Here is a 19,237-nt window from a genome sequence, read left to right as displayed (position 1 = left end):
AGTAATCATTTCTTTATTCTTCTCATACTACCCTGCCTCCACAGAAGGTCAGAAATTTTCATGTTGAAGTAGCAACACACATTATTTGTCATTGCAATATAGCTATTTATTCCCACACAATTATTACTGCATCCAGATAAAAAATATGCTTTGCCCAAAATGCACTGGGTAACACATTTCTTTTTATTGAGTAAATAGTAAAACATCCTTCACTCTCTAACTATCCCTTAACTACACATTAATAACTTCCCATTCTAATTTACTGACTCTTTCCTAAAAAGAGAAACCTACTGTTGAGATCCACCATCAACACTCAAACTCAATGCAAAATTACCTTTGTGTCCAGGAATTGATGTAAGCAAATATCTTGAGGGCATGTTCCTTTCTGAGCTGCAACCCATCAGCACCTTCAATGTCTGATACTAAGAAAATAAAAACATAACAATATTAGTACCAAAACCAGCACCAGGCAATTTCTCTAATCTTATTAGGAATTATATTTGACAGCATCAAAAATTTAAACATGTATTTTGGAAGCTTATTTTCATATTGGACACTGAAGTCCTCAACCAAACCTGCAGTTTAGATGCAATTAAACTTGAAAACAGAAATTGCACAGTATTCTTGAATACTACAGTGAAAATTAGTGATTGCTCACAGTTCCTCCTTCTTATTGTCCTCTTCCAAAATACTCTTTGTAAGTTAAGTTTCAGTGGGAACTAGATTGACATGAACTTTCAAATGACCTTCTTCAACGGTTGTACTCATTAACCAGGTGAGGTTCTTCCTCCCCTCCCCCAATTCTGTCTGCTTTTTGAGATGACCACAAGCTCCTAACTTCCTTTTCCTGATCAGATAAAGATGGGGGGAGAGAAGAAAATACAAGCCCCACAACAAAACTATCAAGAACAGTGCAGAGTGTACGCATGAAGTTATCAGTTATTTCAGACTAGTTAAGTTGATGGTTATTCCTTTCAAATACAGCTATGATTTAACTGACATATAACCATAATGAATCACTAATCAGCAAAATGATAAACCTTACCACATTTATTACACACAGAAACCAGAACAGTTGTGCACTGATTTCAAAACACAGCTACTTCAGTGAGGTATTATGAAAAATTATATTGATAAAATACCGATATTTAGCTTATTAAAGTATGTAAGCATTTTTTAGATTCTTACACACTCTAGTAAGTTGAATATCAGTAGTACTCTGCATTTCCACTTACACGTCAACCAATTACACATTAGGCCACTGGATTCTGTCTACCAGTCACAAATCTTTCCCCATCTATCAATGCACAATTCTCATTTTCTCCTTGTCCTAAATTTCCATACACTTCTACAGTTAAATGATCACTACAGATTGAGAAGGTCAACTTAAAAGAAACACTGACAATTTCATTTCTAACAAAAATAAGTATTCCTATCTACATTTCACATGAAATTTCCAGTATTAGATGGTCACATCTGCTTTGCAAGCATCAGAACCCCTCAACCTCTTTTCCAACCTTAGCCTTCCGAAGTCCTCTGTAATCTATTAATACAGGCTTCTAAAAACTGGAGATGAAAGTCTGCTGGCACAGATTAAAAAGTTTAGAAAAATACTACTTCAATAATCACTGAAAACAAACACTTATGACTTCTTCAAAATAAGAACATTACATACACCCATAACATACATTCATACATATGCCCACACACAGGTATAAAAATTCACAAAAAGTAGTACCTCAACAGGATACCATTAAACTTTAAAAATCACTTTCTGTCTCACTCCTAGAAGGCTTCAAAAACCCTTAAGTAATACTGGACAAAGTACAAAATTGACAAGCACAGAGATGGGTATCAACTGATACTACATTACTATGACACTTGACTCTTAAGGCCAAAGCACAGCACTGAAGAAACCCACAACTCTGTCAAACAATTTAGGTCAAGTTTACCACAAAAGACAGTCTCAACTATAGTGAGCTTCTTAAAAAAAAAAAAAAAAAAACACAAAAAACTGCCCAGCATAAAAGGTTCATAAAACCTTCGTTTCTGACTTTTGTGAGCATTATTTCATTAAGATTAATTCCTTCAAACTTGACATAAAAGCCGTTGACAGTAATTTAGTAGCAACAAACCTAATTCTAACTTGTAGGACCTTACACAACTATAAAGCTTCCTTCATCCCCACAACACCCTACATAAAAACCACACAGTCTCACAAGTAGGACAGTAACTCTTAACTTCCAGAGCAGCCTTTTCATTGCAATCATTTGGAATGCTCCCAAATCTCCCCTCTGAGATTAAGACAAATTTAAAGTTAACTGGCCCTTTACAAGCTACAATTGCCATGCAGAGTACAGACCATAGGAATTATGGAAATACTGAAACTTATGCCTTGGGTTAAAGAAACAGGGAGGTATATGCCCTAGTTGGAGAAATCTGTTATTTTCCTGTTCATGCATTCTACATCTCACACATAGATCAACTTCACCTGGTCTTATTTACTAATTAATATAGTGGCCACATACACAATTTCCCTCTTCTGTACTTATAAATAATATTGTTGCAGGAAGATCAAAGAAGGAAAAACCACACTGAGGCTGCAGTAATCCACTGAATTCACCTAGGCCTGTGCCACGATCAAAGGAGGTAGTGACACATCTGGCAGGACTTCTACCCAACCTTAGTTGAAGCGCTCTCTTCTGCTCCTTAGCAGAAATGGTATTTTTCAGCTCAGCCAATTTATGTCCTCACAACCAAAATTTAAATCTTAGGCTTTCAAGTTCCTCTCTTATTCAGCATACCAACTTCGTGGATACATTGGATTTACAGTTCCTCTCTTTAGGGGCACATGCAGGTTCAAGTACAGTAACAATTTGTTATGAAGCCTACTATTTTTTTTAATTGAAAAAACAGAAAAGCAACAGGAACAATCACACTTATTATAGTTTCTGCACATTTGTTGGTTCCGGCCAGTTTTGTAATGACTTAGCTGCATGATTTCACTTCCAATCGATGATGTGTGTCTTTACTTTCAAACTGGTCATCTTCTGCCTTGAATGGACCAGCAGTTAAAACACATTCACTCGTAAATAAAGCACATCCTTTTACTCTCTCTCCCATTCTCGAGCATCCTGCATGCCTTAGATCCTCCCTTCATCTGCTGTTTCCCTAGTCTCTCACATTTCCAGCGTTTCAAACCCAGTGCTAACAATCATGTCCAACTTTTTCCAAAAACTTTTACTGTAACAAGCCTCCTTCTTGCAAATTGATTTGGCAGATTAGGCTTTCTCCTAGTTTCATACCTAAGGCAGTGATTCTCACAGGATGTGCTAAAGCATACTTGTGTGCTCTGAGAGCATCTGAAGTATGTCAAAGTGGCAGCTTGTGTGCTCTCATCAATAAGAATTGATAATATGTGCTCCAGAGCTTTACAGCCAGTCATTCCATGATCTATTAGTATTTCTCTCAGCTGTGGCACTCCAATCCTAGTCTCAGCGCCCTTGCCCCGTCTCCACAGGCTGCTTCTTCCTCCAGGCACTCATAAAGTAGTGATTTTAGAGATGTCTTCCCTAATTTATTCCTCAGCTCTCAGGGCTTGACTTTCTTCTCCTTCCTTAAATTTGCCTTAACAACTTTTCCTTCTCTTTTAAAGACTCTCAGACCTTCTCACCCTTCAGTCCTTCCTTTTCCCTCTTATCTCCCAGGCACACAAGCACCATCTCACTGCACTAGATCCAATTTCAAAATCAACATAACCCAGTTCAAGTCCATGCTACTAACAGCATCCATAGCCATGCATTTCAACAACTATTTGCACCCCACTCCTGCAGGAATCCAAACAGCCAGACTGGGAACTCCAGCAAATCCAATTTACCAACCTAACAAAAAACTATCCACATTTTTGTTGACTTTGTAAGCCACTTAATATTCAGGGTGAAAGCTATGTAAGCAGAAGGGACTGGGAAGGAAAATGTGAGGATGGGGAGGCTGAGAGAAGTAAACAACTTTGTAATGACTGCAGACCTTAAATTGCCTCACCCCATCTGGAGTAACTCACCCTAATACTACTCATCTATAGGCAAAGACACTGAAGTTACAGCTACTGTTAAAAGTATGGAAAAAGCAAATTGTTAAAGGCCTGAAACAGATCCATACAAGACAGAACTAAGCAGCAGAAAGAAGACAGACTGGTATGTAGATAAATTCCAGCTATATTCCAAATATATTATACAAATAAGCACTGCCTCTTTTTACTGAACCTTTATAACAAGATGGTTTACAGATCCTTCTGTCACAATAACATCATATAGGAAAGAGCTGAGCTGCTTAACTAACCCAAAGCAGTAACTATGAATTGCTTAACTTTAACCTCTTCTAGTATATTAAGTTTTCAGATGTTATTAAAAACCACTCCACAGACAAAATGCAATTACATTTTAAGTAGCTGATGAGAAACCAAAACATGCAATTGTCAAAGTGAAGATTTCAAACATTTCAGAAGAAAGAAATGTTTCTTCACTGTTTCCCCACTCTGCCATTTTACCTGGCTAGCTTTAAATGAAAACTTGGGTGATTTACCTAATCATCCACAAAAGAGTAATTTGCTAAAAGGGTATTATAGTACTAGAAACACCACAATCTCCCAAACTAAGGAAAAAAAGTACTATTAATAAAGGTACAACACCAAGAAAGTTACAGCAGATGAAAAAATACAAATCAACTGCAAAGAAGGGGACAATATAATTTCAGCTGTGAACAAACGAAGCTCAGACCGTAAGTGCATTTTTAGTAAGAACTTTGGAGCTAGAGGAACAGACTGTAATTAGACCTCAAGGACAACTATCATGCTAGACTTGTGAGGAATATCTTATATCCAAAGGTCACTTATCACATTAAGTACAAAATCAAATGGCAAGTAAAAATAGTATTTTTTAAAAGTATACTCTGCACTTTCAGAAATTTAATATAGTCAAAGTAAACAATAGAAAACTTTAACATGTAAAATGATAATTGCTACATATTCAAAAACTAACAAGGTACAGTTGCATGCAGACTCTGCTCCCTTCCCCCTCCTCCCCCAAGGCTCATCTGGTATCAGCTTCTCTTGGGAATGACTAGATCAATTTCAAAATGGACATTATTCTCAGAAATTGTTCCCTGATACAGACTATATAGAGGAAACAAGAGACATAGAATAAAGGAAACAGCATTAGGGGAAATAATACTAATCTTGAAAGGAAATATATACATAAACTTCTAAGTAACACCATTCACACAGAGAACCAGCAAACTATTTTTTTATGCACTGAGATGTTTTCTCTTACTCATACGGGATTTCTTTTTGTTTATGATCAATAGGAAGTAAGATGATAGCTACAGAGTTCAGTGTCTCCGACTCCCTTTCTACTTTCATCTATTAGAATCACTCCTTTTTGACTATAAAGGATGATTGCCTTAGATCAATTCATTGGTTCTTCCAGACCTTCCTTTATAAAGCTACCTTTGATAAGTATCTAGGAGGACAGCACCAACTTGAAGTTCAATGTCAACACAGTTTAACTGTCTAAGCTTCCTTAAAACTTTTCAGGGAGGGAAAAGATCATCTTTGCCCTCCTCAGTCTCCATAAAACAAAAATGCCCCAGAATACTGACTAGATACATATAACCAAAGAGCACTATGGTAGAGTGTACTGCCAAATAAAAAAAAGTTAATTCTCCAGCATTAGAAACACTATTCAAATGTCATATTAACATAGGAAAATCAGGTCTGTTACCCATAATACTGACATAATAAAGCTCTATAGTTCTATAATTAAGGTGCTTCCAAGTGCCTTTATGCTATCTTTATGATACCGAGTTGTCAATGCTCAGCATATCACTACAGCACAGCATTTCAGATAACTATGCCTGCTTCCATCCCACAACAGACCTGAATCCATTTTCAGTCTAAACTGAACTCTTCATTTGTTATAAATCCTCCAACCTGGTAAATTTCTCTTTTCTGCAAGCTTTTGATTACAAAGTATACAGAGGTTACAGATACAACATAATAGGTTAAAGACAGGAATTTGGTATGCTTTTAAAGTCTTGTTTCCTTACAAAAACAAACTGTGATCAAGTTACTGGCCTCTGTCAGACACTTAAACTTTTGAATGTTAAAGCAATTTCAGCAACTCTGATCAAGGTTTTCAAGTCTAAACTTATGTTTCTTATGAATGGAAATACAGAAGCTACTCAAAAGAGTAACAAAAAAACGGTTACAACTGGTCTCCCAAAAGCAGTCATCTGCTTGTTATTCAGCACCTGCACAATTTCTTATAGCCACAAGTTTCAGAGTTCTAATTCATTACTCACAGCATAGTTACTCAACTAGGAGTAGCACAAGCCTTGGCATATTTATCAAACAGCCATCACTTGTAAGATACAACTTCCCCAGAACAGAGCAAATAAGCTTGGGTGACTGCTGTATTTATGCATCGCCATTTCCCTGCAATCACCATGAAGTTCTCTGACTCTCATTCTCTTCATTTAACATACATTTCTCTCCCACGCGATCTCCTTCATCTTCGCCAGCAAACACCTCTTTCTTTTACTATAATATGCTAGGGCAGTCTAGAGCAAAACAGCAGAAGCTGACTGTGAGAACCTGCACAAAATTTAAGAACTGTCATCTTTCAAAAGCGATTGCCCTCCTATAGTTGTCAGTGTGCTAGGTCATCATTGCTTTGGAATAAAATGCCCCCTTCAGAACGGCTGTAGAGATCTACCTAAGGAAACAGTACTTAAGAATATCTTATGACTTTCACCATCCTAAAGAAAACATGCCACAGGCAACAATTCCACGTGGAATTATTTTAAATGCAGTTAAATCTCAACTAAACATGGTCAAATCTCAACTATCATCTGATAATTTACCCAGAACACTGGAACTGTTTCCACCCACAAGTACCCAGATGAATTATAACCTAAAACTTAGAAGTACCATCTCAAACACAAAACACAACTGTACTGCTTCATCAACCAGTTCAGGTCCAGAAGCAGCACTGCAACTTTCAGAGACAGAAAAGCCTAAGTTATTACACTGCATGAACTCACACTGTTCCCACAGAGTTAGTCACAGCTCCAAGTTCACAAATACTAAATCCATGCAGTACCATCTAAAGACAGAAATTTAAACTGGACTAGATGCGAGTGTGAAGTACACAATTTGGGGTGGGATATACCCATGGCAGGAGGAGCAGCAGCATCATATCCATATGGAATGGCATGGATACAAAAAAGTATAAAACTGCTATGAAAAATTTAAGGAGCAGAATGAGCTTGCATCAGCTAAAAATTGTGTAATGCAGATATGGCTTTTTTGATCAAACACTTGTACAAAATGATCTAACATCAGCTTGTGGATGATGTGACTGAATGGAATCAAAAATGGGCCCACCTGCACATTGCTCTGGCTCTGCTGGACCAAGAAGACCTACCAAGAGTCCCAGAACTGTCCTTTTCAACTCCCCAGCTTCTGAAAGGGCTCACTGGCCCAGTGCTGCACAACAGTAATCCACAAAGCATTCCCTCAAGCGGCATGGTATCTAGGCTTGGCATTTCCATGGAAGCCTGAGGGGGGTGAAGGAGCCTGGCAGTACAGCATGGAGCCAGCAGAGTTATCAGCTCTGGTTCAATGTTTGTCATGTCAGGTGGAAGGCATCTATGAAAACATACATGGTATCTTTGCACTGCACCTCCTAACACTTGTTATCTTGGGATTTTCAGCAGCAAAGATATAGCAACTCTCCCTCCCCAGGGAATGGCAAGTTACTAAGGAAAAAGCCTATAAAGCATTTCAAAGCGTTTGTGCCACTTGCTGGATGTTGTTTTTTGTTGGGCTTTTTTTGTTTGTTTTTTTAAAGAAGCAGTATTCTTATTTCAGAGTACTATTTTACTTGAGTACTGTAAACTCTCTCTGGCTCCAAGACTAGGTATTACAATTCTAGAAAGAGTGCATTTTCATCACTAAAAAAGTAGTTACAGTTTCTTTGTTAATATATATTAAAAAAACCTCCAGTTCAATTTAAATAGTATTTCCACACAATCAAGTCTGCTTGACATCATCAAAATGTATACTAGATGCTGAGAGTCAGGCTGCTCATTATCACATTTTAACAACAGACACTATAAATTTCTTAAAGAATCAATGCAGGATTGGGCAAGTACTGCATAAAACCAGAATTCCCTAACATATCACTGATTACTCCAAGATAAATTTCAAATCTAGGCAATTTTAACAACATATAAACTTGGAAAATAATGTCACTGATTGAATGACTCTACTTTTGAATGATTTTTCTTTAAATATTCCAGCTCTGAAGTTTAGGATGAAAACATAGAGCTCAAAGTTTATCAAACTGTCAGTAGAACAAAGGTTTAATTGCATGAACAAGCTGAAGAGGTTTTCTACTAGTCTTAATTAAAAGTAGCAAGGAATGCAAAAAATTAAAATACATACTCCAGCAGGAAGCATTCTATTTTCAAGAGAACCTTGCAAATTATTTCAGCTGTACTACTTGGCACAGTCTGAATCAGTTACAGAAAATACAACAGCTTTTCCCTCCCAACCAGAAAGAAAAGGCCAGAGCCTACCACAGAGCAACCACAGCCAGTAAGAAGCAACAGATTACCAGTAAATTTATAACAAAAACACCTAATGTCTGTGCTCTTGGGTTAGGGACAAAATCTGTGAGAGGCAAATATGATTAATTTTTTTCTTACAAAGTATACTTGAGCCTGCTTAAATAAGGAGATAAGATGGATAAAAATGGGCAATGGGTCATTATAGTAAATGGAGCTTCAGGCAGTTTGTTGAAAGCCCAAGAAGATCTTGCTGCGCATTTGAACTCAAAGGCATTATTTGTTTCCATCAGTGCAGACACATTCAAAACAGAGAATAAAATACTGAGAACAGATAGGCAACCAGCAAAGTTGCATTCTCTCTCAGCTTTCAAACTTGTGCTCAAATTTTGCACTCACCTCTGCTAGATAAATAACTGGCTAAACCACAACTGTACCATTTTTTTTCCTGAAATACTTTTCAGAAAGCTAGTAGACCAAAAGATAGAAGAGATGGCTGCGGGCAATGTCTATATAGTTTTTGCAAGTATCTCCAAGACTACAGTCAAGTTTCACCACAGCATCCTCTCCAACCAGAAAACACACTTGCAGATGCCATTTCGATATAAATGACTATTTTGAAAGTCACAAATCAGCAAGTGCACATGGGTCAGTATCTGTAACCATGGCTAAACACAATGTACAAAGCCAACCGACTTCTTAAAGATTCAAACTGACACTGCTAACACCTAGAAAGCTTCCTAGTTACTGATGAAAACTGATCTCAAACCTGATCAACTTGATCAGACCGTATCTACGTCAAATATTATATCAGCAAAGAAATAATCAAGACTGATTAAGAAATAATTTGCCTTAAAATATTAATTTCAAAGATTAAGATGAAAAAGTAGCTTGGAGAGAAGACCCACAAACTAATTCAACCATAAGTTAACTAGAAATAGTTTATTTCTAGCTGTGAAAGTAATCAGACAGGCCAATGCAGCAAAGATATACTGCACTGACCATCCTTAAACCAAACAAAAGAACTTACTTTCATCAAGCTTTTGAGGTCACACTCCCCAGTCCTGTACTAGTTCCAAGCAAGAGAAGGAAAAATAAACTTTTTCAGACTCTTCCACCAGCTGATGACTGAAAGGCTTGGCATAAACTGTACTGCATAAGCCTTTTACAGACCATTTCCCAAATTCCTGGGTAAATTTTTATATTCTGGCCCTCCTACAGCTTTCTGGAGTTGTCCTCCCTTGCAAACAGGCCGCTGTCCATTTCCAGCGCTGCTCATAGCCTCTCCGAGAAGAAAGGGTGTAGAGGTGAAAGCAGGATTTTTCCTGCCCAGAGATTTTTAAACAAAAAGTTCTCACAAGATAAAAACAGAGAACACCATCAGAAGACAACTCTGAAAAATACTAGTTATTCACTTCACGTGCACTTTAAAAAATTTCACTAGTGGAGAAAAAGAAATTTGTATTGTAACAAACTATAAATAATTTAAATTACATCTCACAGATCAATAAATAAGCAACCGATTACATCCTGAAAGTGAAATTAATCTTCCATTAAAAATTATCAAATCCCCCTAAAATGAGTTGAAAAGCCCAAGAGATAAAGACAAGTGCTGCACAACACAGCATAAAGCACACACAATAATGTCATGCAATCTGTACACTTCTTGTACACATGATTTCTTAGATGAAGAACACGCAAGATGCTAACAGACTACCTTCTCAAGAAAAATCCACCTGCAACTTAAAAAGCCGAACTTCTACTCTTGTTAAGTGTAGTAAAGTACTTTGCATTGGGGGCATTAGTTTTACACAAAAGAAGAAATTAAGTGATGTATTTCTATAACTAGAACAAAAAACCAACCACAACACTACCCAACTTTTTCAAGGCTTCCAGAAAGCACCAGTGCTTCAGTCGTTCTTCATGAACCTGTCAAAAAGCAACAAGAAGACATCATCCTTGCCCGCTTATCAGCGCAGCAGGTATGGAAGTAGCACATTCTCCACTATTAAGGAATCTACACAGTACTTAACAGCTGCATACATAGTAAGCCTTTTGTTTCACATATTTAAGACCACAGTTTACTATAGTTTATTACAGTTTTCATCCTAAACTTTTCCCTGTTTCTGTATACAATTACATAGATTAAAAGCTCTCAGTGGAGTCAATCAATAAAATGGTGCAGTGAATTGGAGGCTTCCTCAATCTAGTGTGAAAAGCAGCAAAAATAAAGCTCTGTCGCTCGCTTCCTAGATTGGAACCAATGATCTGCATGGATGCTGATTGAGAAATCATGCCTCAATTGTCACGTGTTTTTGAAGCCTTATTTACAGATCTTCTACAAATTAGCTAAATAAAGGTCAACACTCAAAGGCACTTTTTCCACAAGGACTTTTCCTGGCAAATTTCAACTTCTTCAATCAGTCAGTCCAGCACTACATCTCCCAAAGGAATTCTATTCATACTCATATAAATACATATATACATAAACAGGCCAAGTATTTCCTCTTCTAATAGTGCCCAGGAATAGCTGTAATGCATTTGCACCAAATTATGTCAAGGAAGAAAGTCCCAAAAGTAAAACTTTGTAAAACTACAAATAAGCTGAGTATTTTAACCAAAAAATCACAAACATGCTCACAGCTGTGTGCCCATGTTTAGCATTCAGACTGCACATCAATCCCTATAGAAGGAAGAAAGTGAAAAGAACAGCTTCTCACCTCTTCACAGATTAGATTCTAGAAACTTCCCATTTGCTACACAAAATAATAATAAAAAAGAAATCACCACCACATATGCTTAAACAACAGAAATTAAATAGACACAACTTGCTATTCATATAAACATTCAGGTTGTCCCAGAATCCTGACAACTATAAATGCATAGCTTAGCCTGCAAAAATCCTTACTTATTAACTACCTGAGCTGGTAAAGCTAACAGGTGAGGTACACTAAAAAAGGAACAGGAAAAAAATGGAAATCATAAAAGCTATTCTATACAGATAATCTTGCTCTCCCTCACTAAGAAACGCCCTCCTGTACAGTGGAAGTCTTAACAGGACTTGTTGGAAGCACCAAGACACCAATGTAGCACTGTCATCATCCACAGGCAACTTCTGTGATATTTCTCATCTTTCCCGATTCAGACCTGAATAGTCATCAAGAGACTACTGTAAAGGGGAAAAAAATCAATTATGGAAGTCCATAAAAGGAAATCAACACCGAAGAATTAAGCAGAGTGGGGGATAGAAGGAAGAACAGAAGGAGCATCCAAGTAAGCAGAATGGAAACTGAGAAATGGAAAAAAATCACAAGCACAGAAACATAACAACTTTGAAAACTAACAGAAGAGTTGCAACAAAGATGAGGTGCAGGACAGAGTATCAATATGATCAAGTACTCAGATGAACCTAAGTAGTCAAATAAGAAAATAAAAGAAATCACAGGAACCATGATGTAAACACTGCTTTCCCACTCTAATCTCTAAAACACCAAGTTGCAGACTGCTCATCACTTGTCCGTGGAACACGATTCCAGAAAGCAAGACCCGCTTTTCTCAATGTTACTTCAACACAGGAAGACAGAAGAAAACTTCAGAGACACGGAGAAAAAGCAGCCAGGAATTAAAAACCACAATGTGGAAATGAGATTTGAAAACAATGAGATACATTTTACTTTTTAACTTGGAGAGGAAAAGCAAAATCAAAAAGGAATTCTACAAATCAGAAGAAAGCGCGAGTCTTTCAGTCCCCTGAATCCATGCAACTCCTTCCATGTAAGACAACACCCTTGGTCATCCAAGAGACCGGGCTTCTCCAAGACAGGCAGAGGAAATAGGGCCAGTGTCTGCTCTCCAAGGTACTGCCCCTTCAACAGCAGCTCGAAATTTCTAGCCCAAGCACTCTCTCTCGCAGATTCCATTATGCTCCCCCGCTACCTCCACATCTAAAGACAGTTAGAACAGCTATTCTCTCCAAAGAACTGACACTGACAACATCCAGGATAGCCTAGAACACATCATCTTGGACACATCTCAGGAGCTGCTTGAGACTTACATAACTTGACAACTATCCTTACAGAGGAAAAGCCATACAGCATCAAAAGATATGGGAAAAGAAAAAAAAAAAAAGCAGGGGAAGTTTTCCTACACAGGGAATGAGATCACTTCAAGTTGTACACTAGTCAAGTATCTTAAAAAAATAATCTAATCAAGCAAGGGAGGTTTTACTTCCTCACTTGAATTTAATTGAAGTTATTCATATAACCAAGCAGAAATATAACTGTGGAGTCTGTGTAGGGATAAAGAAGGCTAAAAGCACCTACAGCATAAAGTTTGAGAATCTCTGCTACAAATAAAGCAATTAATTTCTTTAATATTACATGTGATGGGTTTCTTAAGCTTTAAGGACATTGTAACAAATACTTCTCCAACATAAGATTCTGCTACATACAAAGAGAAAGATCGCAGTCAATACATGTCAATGGTCCATAACTCGGACCAAAACTCAGCAGAATGGGATTTATGTAACCAATCTTCAGCATCAGCGACCAAGCAGCTTGAGCAATGAGAAAGAACCAGTCTCCAGGAGCCTGAACAGGAAAAGTTTCAGGACAAAATCATTTTTGATCACATCAAATAACATGAACCAAAATCATCGTACAAAACCAAAGCTGAAGTATCTTTCTAAAAATAGAAGCCTTTCAGCTATTAAAGTCACAGAGTTTTTCCTTCAACTGCCTTACAGTCACAAACAAGTAAAACTCCTTTATCTCAAGTCACCTTCCCTTTTGCTTTAGAAAGTTCACAATTAGTAAACATATGAGTTCCTCCGTCCTTTTTTTCCCTCTGGTTATTCCGATTCATTTAGAGTAGCATTACCCCACTGCCTGCAGCACTGCTATCAAGGAAAAGTTATTTTCTTTTTCCTCTAAGTCTGTTTGCTCATCACCTTAAAAGGGTCAAAGGCAAAACTAAACATGAAACAATCACCAAACTTGAACTTTATAAACAATTATGTTTCTTTTCTTCAACAGAAGATAGGGAATATTTAGGTTAGTGTAATACAGTTGGGCAGTTACACTAGTAATTCCTCCATAGAGTACCTGCAGAGGTTCTTAACATGGAAATATCGTGTATGTGGAAAGAAAACACGAATATATAAAAAGGGACAAAGGGGGAAAAAAAGAAAAAGAAAAAAAGTCATGCAACAGAGACAACTACTATTCAGTTTTGCATGAGGGGAACAGTCAAACAAAACACCAGATCTGTGCAAAACACTAGAGGTAGTCAAATAATCAATACCGAAGCTTACAGGCAAACACTGAACAAGTGGCAGCAGCTCTTGTAGACCAAGTGATGTTAATTATGCAGCATTTGTAATAATCTCATTATAACATATATTCCATATATCTAAAACACTGTACGAAGATCGATAGAATGAAATGTTTATCATATCCAAATACCCAAGTACAAACTAAATGCTGCAATGTTGTGGAATATTTCAGTTTCTTGTCTTCCTCACAGTACACATAGCCTCGCTCAACCTCTAGGTCTCTCTGTGCTTCCTAAAGGCAGAATTATGTGACAAGAAGTCAAGTCAAGCATCTTGAGCATCAAATTCAGGTCTGTGTTGAAACTATACAAATAGTAAAACACCCCAGTACCTCAGGTGTTTTATGGACCTCATCATATTGGGAGCAGTTCTGACAGTGATAATGGACAGAAAACTACAATATTAACCTCCATCCAACTCTTCTGCTTGAGTAGATGGGGGGGATGTGGGGGTGTGTCATTTTTTTTTATTTTTATTTTATGTTTCAGTAAACGTTTAAGAGAAAGCATAATGAGAAAAATGGCCTCCAAGCTTGTGTGATAGAATAAGACCTAGAAGCCTCTATTCATCAACATGAACTCATTTTATAAGGTTACAGAGCTTCTAAGAAAAAAAAAAAAAATGGACAGAAGAAGTAATAAATGAAGTGAAGTAGAATACTGAGAAGAAAACAAACTTAGTTCCCAGAAACCAAGAACATGGAATAACCTATGCCTACCAAAGTTACCAAAAACCACAACTGTTGCTGGAAAATAAAACCTATTTTTCAATGTTGTAATTTTTTTTCTTACTTTTATAAAAGCCAAATAAAAAGAAAAAGCCTAAATCAAAGCCATTTACATAGTTTTAAGTCAACATACATCAACACCAGTCGCAGTCCCAAGGGGAAGCCTCTCAGGCAACCAAACTCAGTCAGGCTCTCTGGGACATGCCACAGCTAGGACTGCAAGCACAACTAACTCAAGACCAGTCTGTGAACAAGATTTCCACTTTAAGCCAAGAGACGGGACTCCCAGGCACACAACAATGAACACTTACTACTGAGCATCACACGTGAAGCCTGTGTAAGCATCCAGTGACAGCACGGGTCTGTAGGTAGCTCAAACTATTATTACTGTGGCTTCAGGTGTGACACAGTGACCAGTACAACTGTGGTATAAAAGACTTGAGACAGAAAAGAAAAATATCTGTGTTTAATGTTACATTTCTGTATTTTCCGTTTTACTTTAGAGTTAAGACTATCTGGGTATCTGTGCAGTGCCTAGCAAAACAGTACTATCCTGATCAGGGCCTCTGGACAGCACAGCAATGTAAATATTACTAAAGAACAAATGAAATTCAATATAATCCCTTCTAGACTGACAAGACCTGGCATCCAAAAAATAAAGAGCAAGGAATGTACAGTGTGTCAATATCAGGGTTCATTTTGGGATACAGACTACTACAAATCAACACAACAGCATGTAACCCCCTCCTCACATATACCCTATAGAAAGTATGCACATTTAAATGAGCCCATACAACTAATGCCACGAGAATTTTTAAGCCCTTTGTCAATAAGTGCTCTTATCTTAAAAAGTAAACAATGACATCTTCCTTCACAGCCCCCCGCCCCCACCGGCCTTCTATTTAAGGCTACTAAAAATGTTTCTGTTCAGAAATCAGACTAGACTTTTTGTAGACTTTATTAAATCCCTGCCAGGGAAAACAAGTAACATTAATGGTACCTAGAGCACCCAGCAAGAAATTAGACTATGTGAACAACATTGTTTTGCGATGCAAAAAGCTGCTTTAAAGTCTGGGAGTTTCAAGAAGGAATTAGGTGTTTTACTGAGTTCCTGGATAAAATCATAACTTGAAACTACTACTACGTCTCAGAAAAGACTCCAAGATCAGGGAATTTACCTGATTTCATACTTGGATCAAATGCTGAAAATAAAAATGCTGCAAGAGGAAAACAAAAAAACCCAATGTTGCTGCTTCTGTCCATAAAACATGGCCTACTTCTCATGCTTAAGCATAGCAATGAAACTTTGTGTTAAATAAATGTATGCTTACATACAGACCTTTGGCCAAAAAATAAGTTTTTCAAACTACAGGTTTCTGGTTCCACAAGATCTCAGGCAGCCATGGAAGCAGGTCCTCAGACTGACTGACTACCTGTTACAACATCAGGCTTGAGGACCTGGAGTCTTGTAACAAGCTTTAGCAAGCCATAACCCCGGGCTTACACACAGGTCACTGCTAGACAAAGGCTACAAATCCGTACAACGTTATGGGGTGGGAAGTAATACTGTACAAGTTTACAGTAGGACTAATATGCTTGTAACAAAAACATGCCTAGCAGTTTGCAGAATTGTCAAATTCCCTCCTTCTACCATCCATAAATTTGCAATTTCTTGTTAAGAAAACCAGAGCTTCCCACGTGTTCTTTTCACAGCAATACATTAGTTGTTAGTCACTCCACTTTCTACGTGACCTGTCATACAATTGATACCAAATAATTATTTTGTCAACATTAGGGTAAACAAAGACAAAAGGCAGTATGTGTCCTGTGTAAAAATGTTTAGTTTAGCAAGAAATTTCTAAAACAAACTAGCTTATGTTTCCTGGACCTCTTTCAAACAGTTTTGGTAGTTTCAGTGAAGAGGCGATCCCAAATGCTCAGCGGGCAGAAAAGGAAACTGCTGGCAGTCTCTGGCTCACACATTTTGGGCATGACCTCATTCTTTTACTACTACTTTTCATTTTTGCTGCAGTGTTTTAAAAAAAAACAAGGGTTGACACTATTTTCATACATCACCTGTAATTATTCCTTAAGAAACACAAAGGACAGATCTTGAAGTTATAGAAGAAAGTACACCTCCCTTGTAACTCAGTCTCCTGCAGTGAGAATGTAGGTGGCACACACACAATGCACTATCATATGCTCCTTAGTATCCAAACACACACATAAAATAGTTACACTTATTTAAAGTGTGCTTGTTTCCCTGCAAGGAAGACCAAACCTTAAGCTGTTTGTTTAGAATTTTTGGAAGTTAATTATATAACGATAGTGGTGCATAACTTACCTAACACATTTAACTTAAAAAGCCAAATTTCCTTTTCCTTTTCAAAGGTTTATGCTTTAAATTACACAGAACCATTAAAGTATCCATACCCTAGCTTGTTGGGGTTTATTAAATTGTTGAAGTGATTTAAGGTGTTGCCTTATCTGTAAGGGAAAAACCAGCTGCCTAAATCCCAGTTACCTTTAAATGGTTCTAAAAGTAAAGTCATATTGGAATTTCAGAGATTTCTTGAAATATCAAGTTTAACATTACAGCTACTTCCTATTTGTACACACCAATCTTGATCAAGTTTAAACGATTATTTATCAATCCATCAGAATCAAGTGAAATGATCTCCACCACCAAAAAGTTGTCATTGGTATATCACTAATAGCTTAGTCTTATTTTGAACCTACTGTTTAAATAAGCATTCCATCCATAATACTGACATATTCACCATCTTCCCAGTTGAGAAAGACAAGGTATACCTCCTAAATTAAGTAAACATCCCAATGATCATTCAGAACAAGATACTGGACTTACAAGCTTAACCAAACTTGGCAAACAATTTTAACAAACCAAGAGTTCTCTAATGTTAGCATTTTAATCTTATTTATTCCAGCCTCTAGGCTCTTCTGAAAGTTAGTTTTACACATACATATTCACTCCTCAAACACAGCGCTGGTCATCACTGAATATCATATTTCCCTAGCAAGAAAGAAGCCAACATTCAACTGCCATACTCATATATCTGAGGGAAGCACAACCACATGCAATCGGGCCTCACATGACTTAAGAAAACTCTACCCAAATCCTGTTCTAGGAAGCATTCTGTGCTTCACTTCATTGGAACACGATTTGCCTCTAAGCAGACGACGGCAGTGTGCAACCAGAAAAAATGTTTTAAGATCTGAGATAGCCTAACTTCCTGCTAATCACAAACTTTAACTGATAAGTTCGTTAAATTCCTCAGCATCTCCAGAAATTCTGGTTTTTTTCTTGGTCTTTGTTCATGAAGCAGTGCACAGAGACAAGCCTGAGAAGCAGGGAAGGTACCTTGTCTGCACGCAGAACCGAGAACAGGTTCCAAGGGATACACGAGGCCTACTGCACAGGGTAAAGGGGATTTCATGCCCAAACTGCCATCAGATTTCAGCAGTGCTGGGGGAATACCTGGTGTACTCACTCTCCTACCCTCCCAGCTGTTTAAGTAACACCCGTAGAGAGAAAACTTCGGAAGGAAGCAAGAGACCACCCCTGAAGCCCGGGAGCTCCTTTCCCCCCCACCGCCAGCCCGGCCCTCGCAAAGCCGAGCCAGGCTTCTTAAGGGGCCGGCTCCTTCACAGCCAAACAGTCGCCTCGGAAAAATAGGTACCCGAAAAAAACCTCCACAGCGTCCCTTCTCCCCCTCCCCTCGACACCACCACACCGCGGACAGCGAGGGGGAGGGGGGGAGGCAGGATCAGTCAAAGCCTCCTTGTCTGCTGCTTAAAAGGGACCCAGCCCAGGCCCGGCCTCCAGCTGCTGAGCAGCCACCGGAGCAGGTCCCAGGCACCTCCTCAGCCGCGCGCGGAGTCAGCTAGGCCCCGCTGCGGCTTCCCCGGGATGCAGGGCGAAAAGCGGGCTCCTCACGCCAAAGGCAGGGTCACGTCCCCGCCCGGCCCCACACGGAGACACCCGGGGGGCAGGCGGGAAAGAGGGAAGGGGGGGGGGGGAGGCTCCCCTGCGGAAGGCCCGGCGGGGACAGCCCCTTGGCGCACCCTCCCCAGGCCGCAAGTCGCCCGGCCCCGATACGGAGAGGAGGGAAAGGGAAGGAAGCCGCAGAGCAAGGCAGGCTGTCCCTCTATGGCCACCCCGCAGAGAGAGAGGTAAGCCCGCGCCCAGGAGGCCCTAGCCAGGCGGCGAGAGGGGAAAGGCAAGGGGGGGGGGGGGGGGGGGGTAAGGAAAGAGATGAAGCGGGGTTATAACCCAGCCCGTGTAGAGGAGGGTACGTGGGGTCCCGGCCCGGGGCGAGGAGTGTTGGGGGGAGGGTAGCGGGGGAGGGCGGCCGCACTTACTCTCATTTAACACCTCCAGCAGCTCGGCGCAGCTCTCACACATTGTTCATTAACAGCAGCAGCCGCCGCCGCCGCCTCCTCCCGACCATTGATTGATCCACTCGGTGCTGCTGATTGATGATTGATGGGGGCCGGGGCGGGGGTCAGTCGGGGGGGAGGGGGGGAGGGGAAGG

At 39.1% G+C, this 19,237-nt stretch overlaps 1 protein-coding gene across 2 annotated transcripts in view; it reads right to left on the bottom strand.

Annotated features, from left to right (window-relative positions):
• The window catches only part of USP34 (ubiquitin specific peptidase 34), a 129,774-nt gene extending 110,537 nt beyond the window's left edge, over positions 1-19,237 (bottom strand). For both annotated transcript variants that reach the window (XM_084262502.1, XM_084262503.1), the window contains exons 1-2: positions 19,065-19,237; positions 335-422 (exon numbers count right to left, since the gene is read on the bottom strand). In XM_084262502.1, coding sequence (XP_084118628.1) covers positions 335-422; positions 19,065-19,107 — 131 coding nt within the window. In that variant the 5' untranslated portion in view covers positions 19,108-19,237. The remainder of the gene's footprint in view (positions 1-334; positions 423-19,064) is intronic.

This window comes from Gallinula chloropus (genome assembly GCF_964237585.1).
Source record: "Gallinula chloropus genome assembly, chromosome: 3".
NCBI classification, from domain to species: Eukaryota; Metazoa; Chordata; class Aves; order Gruiformes; family Rallidae; genus Gallinula; species Gallinula chloropus.
This window is presented reverse-complemented; position numbering and strand designations above follow the sequence as displayed.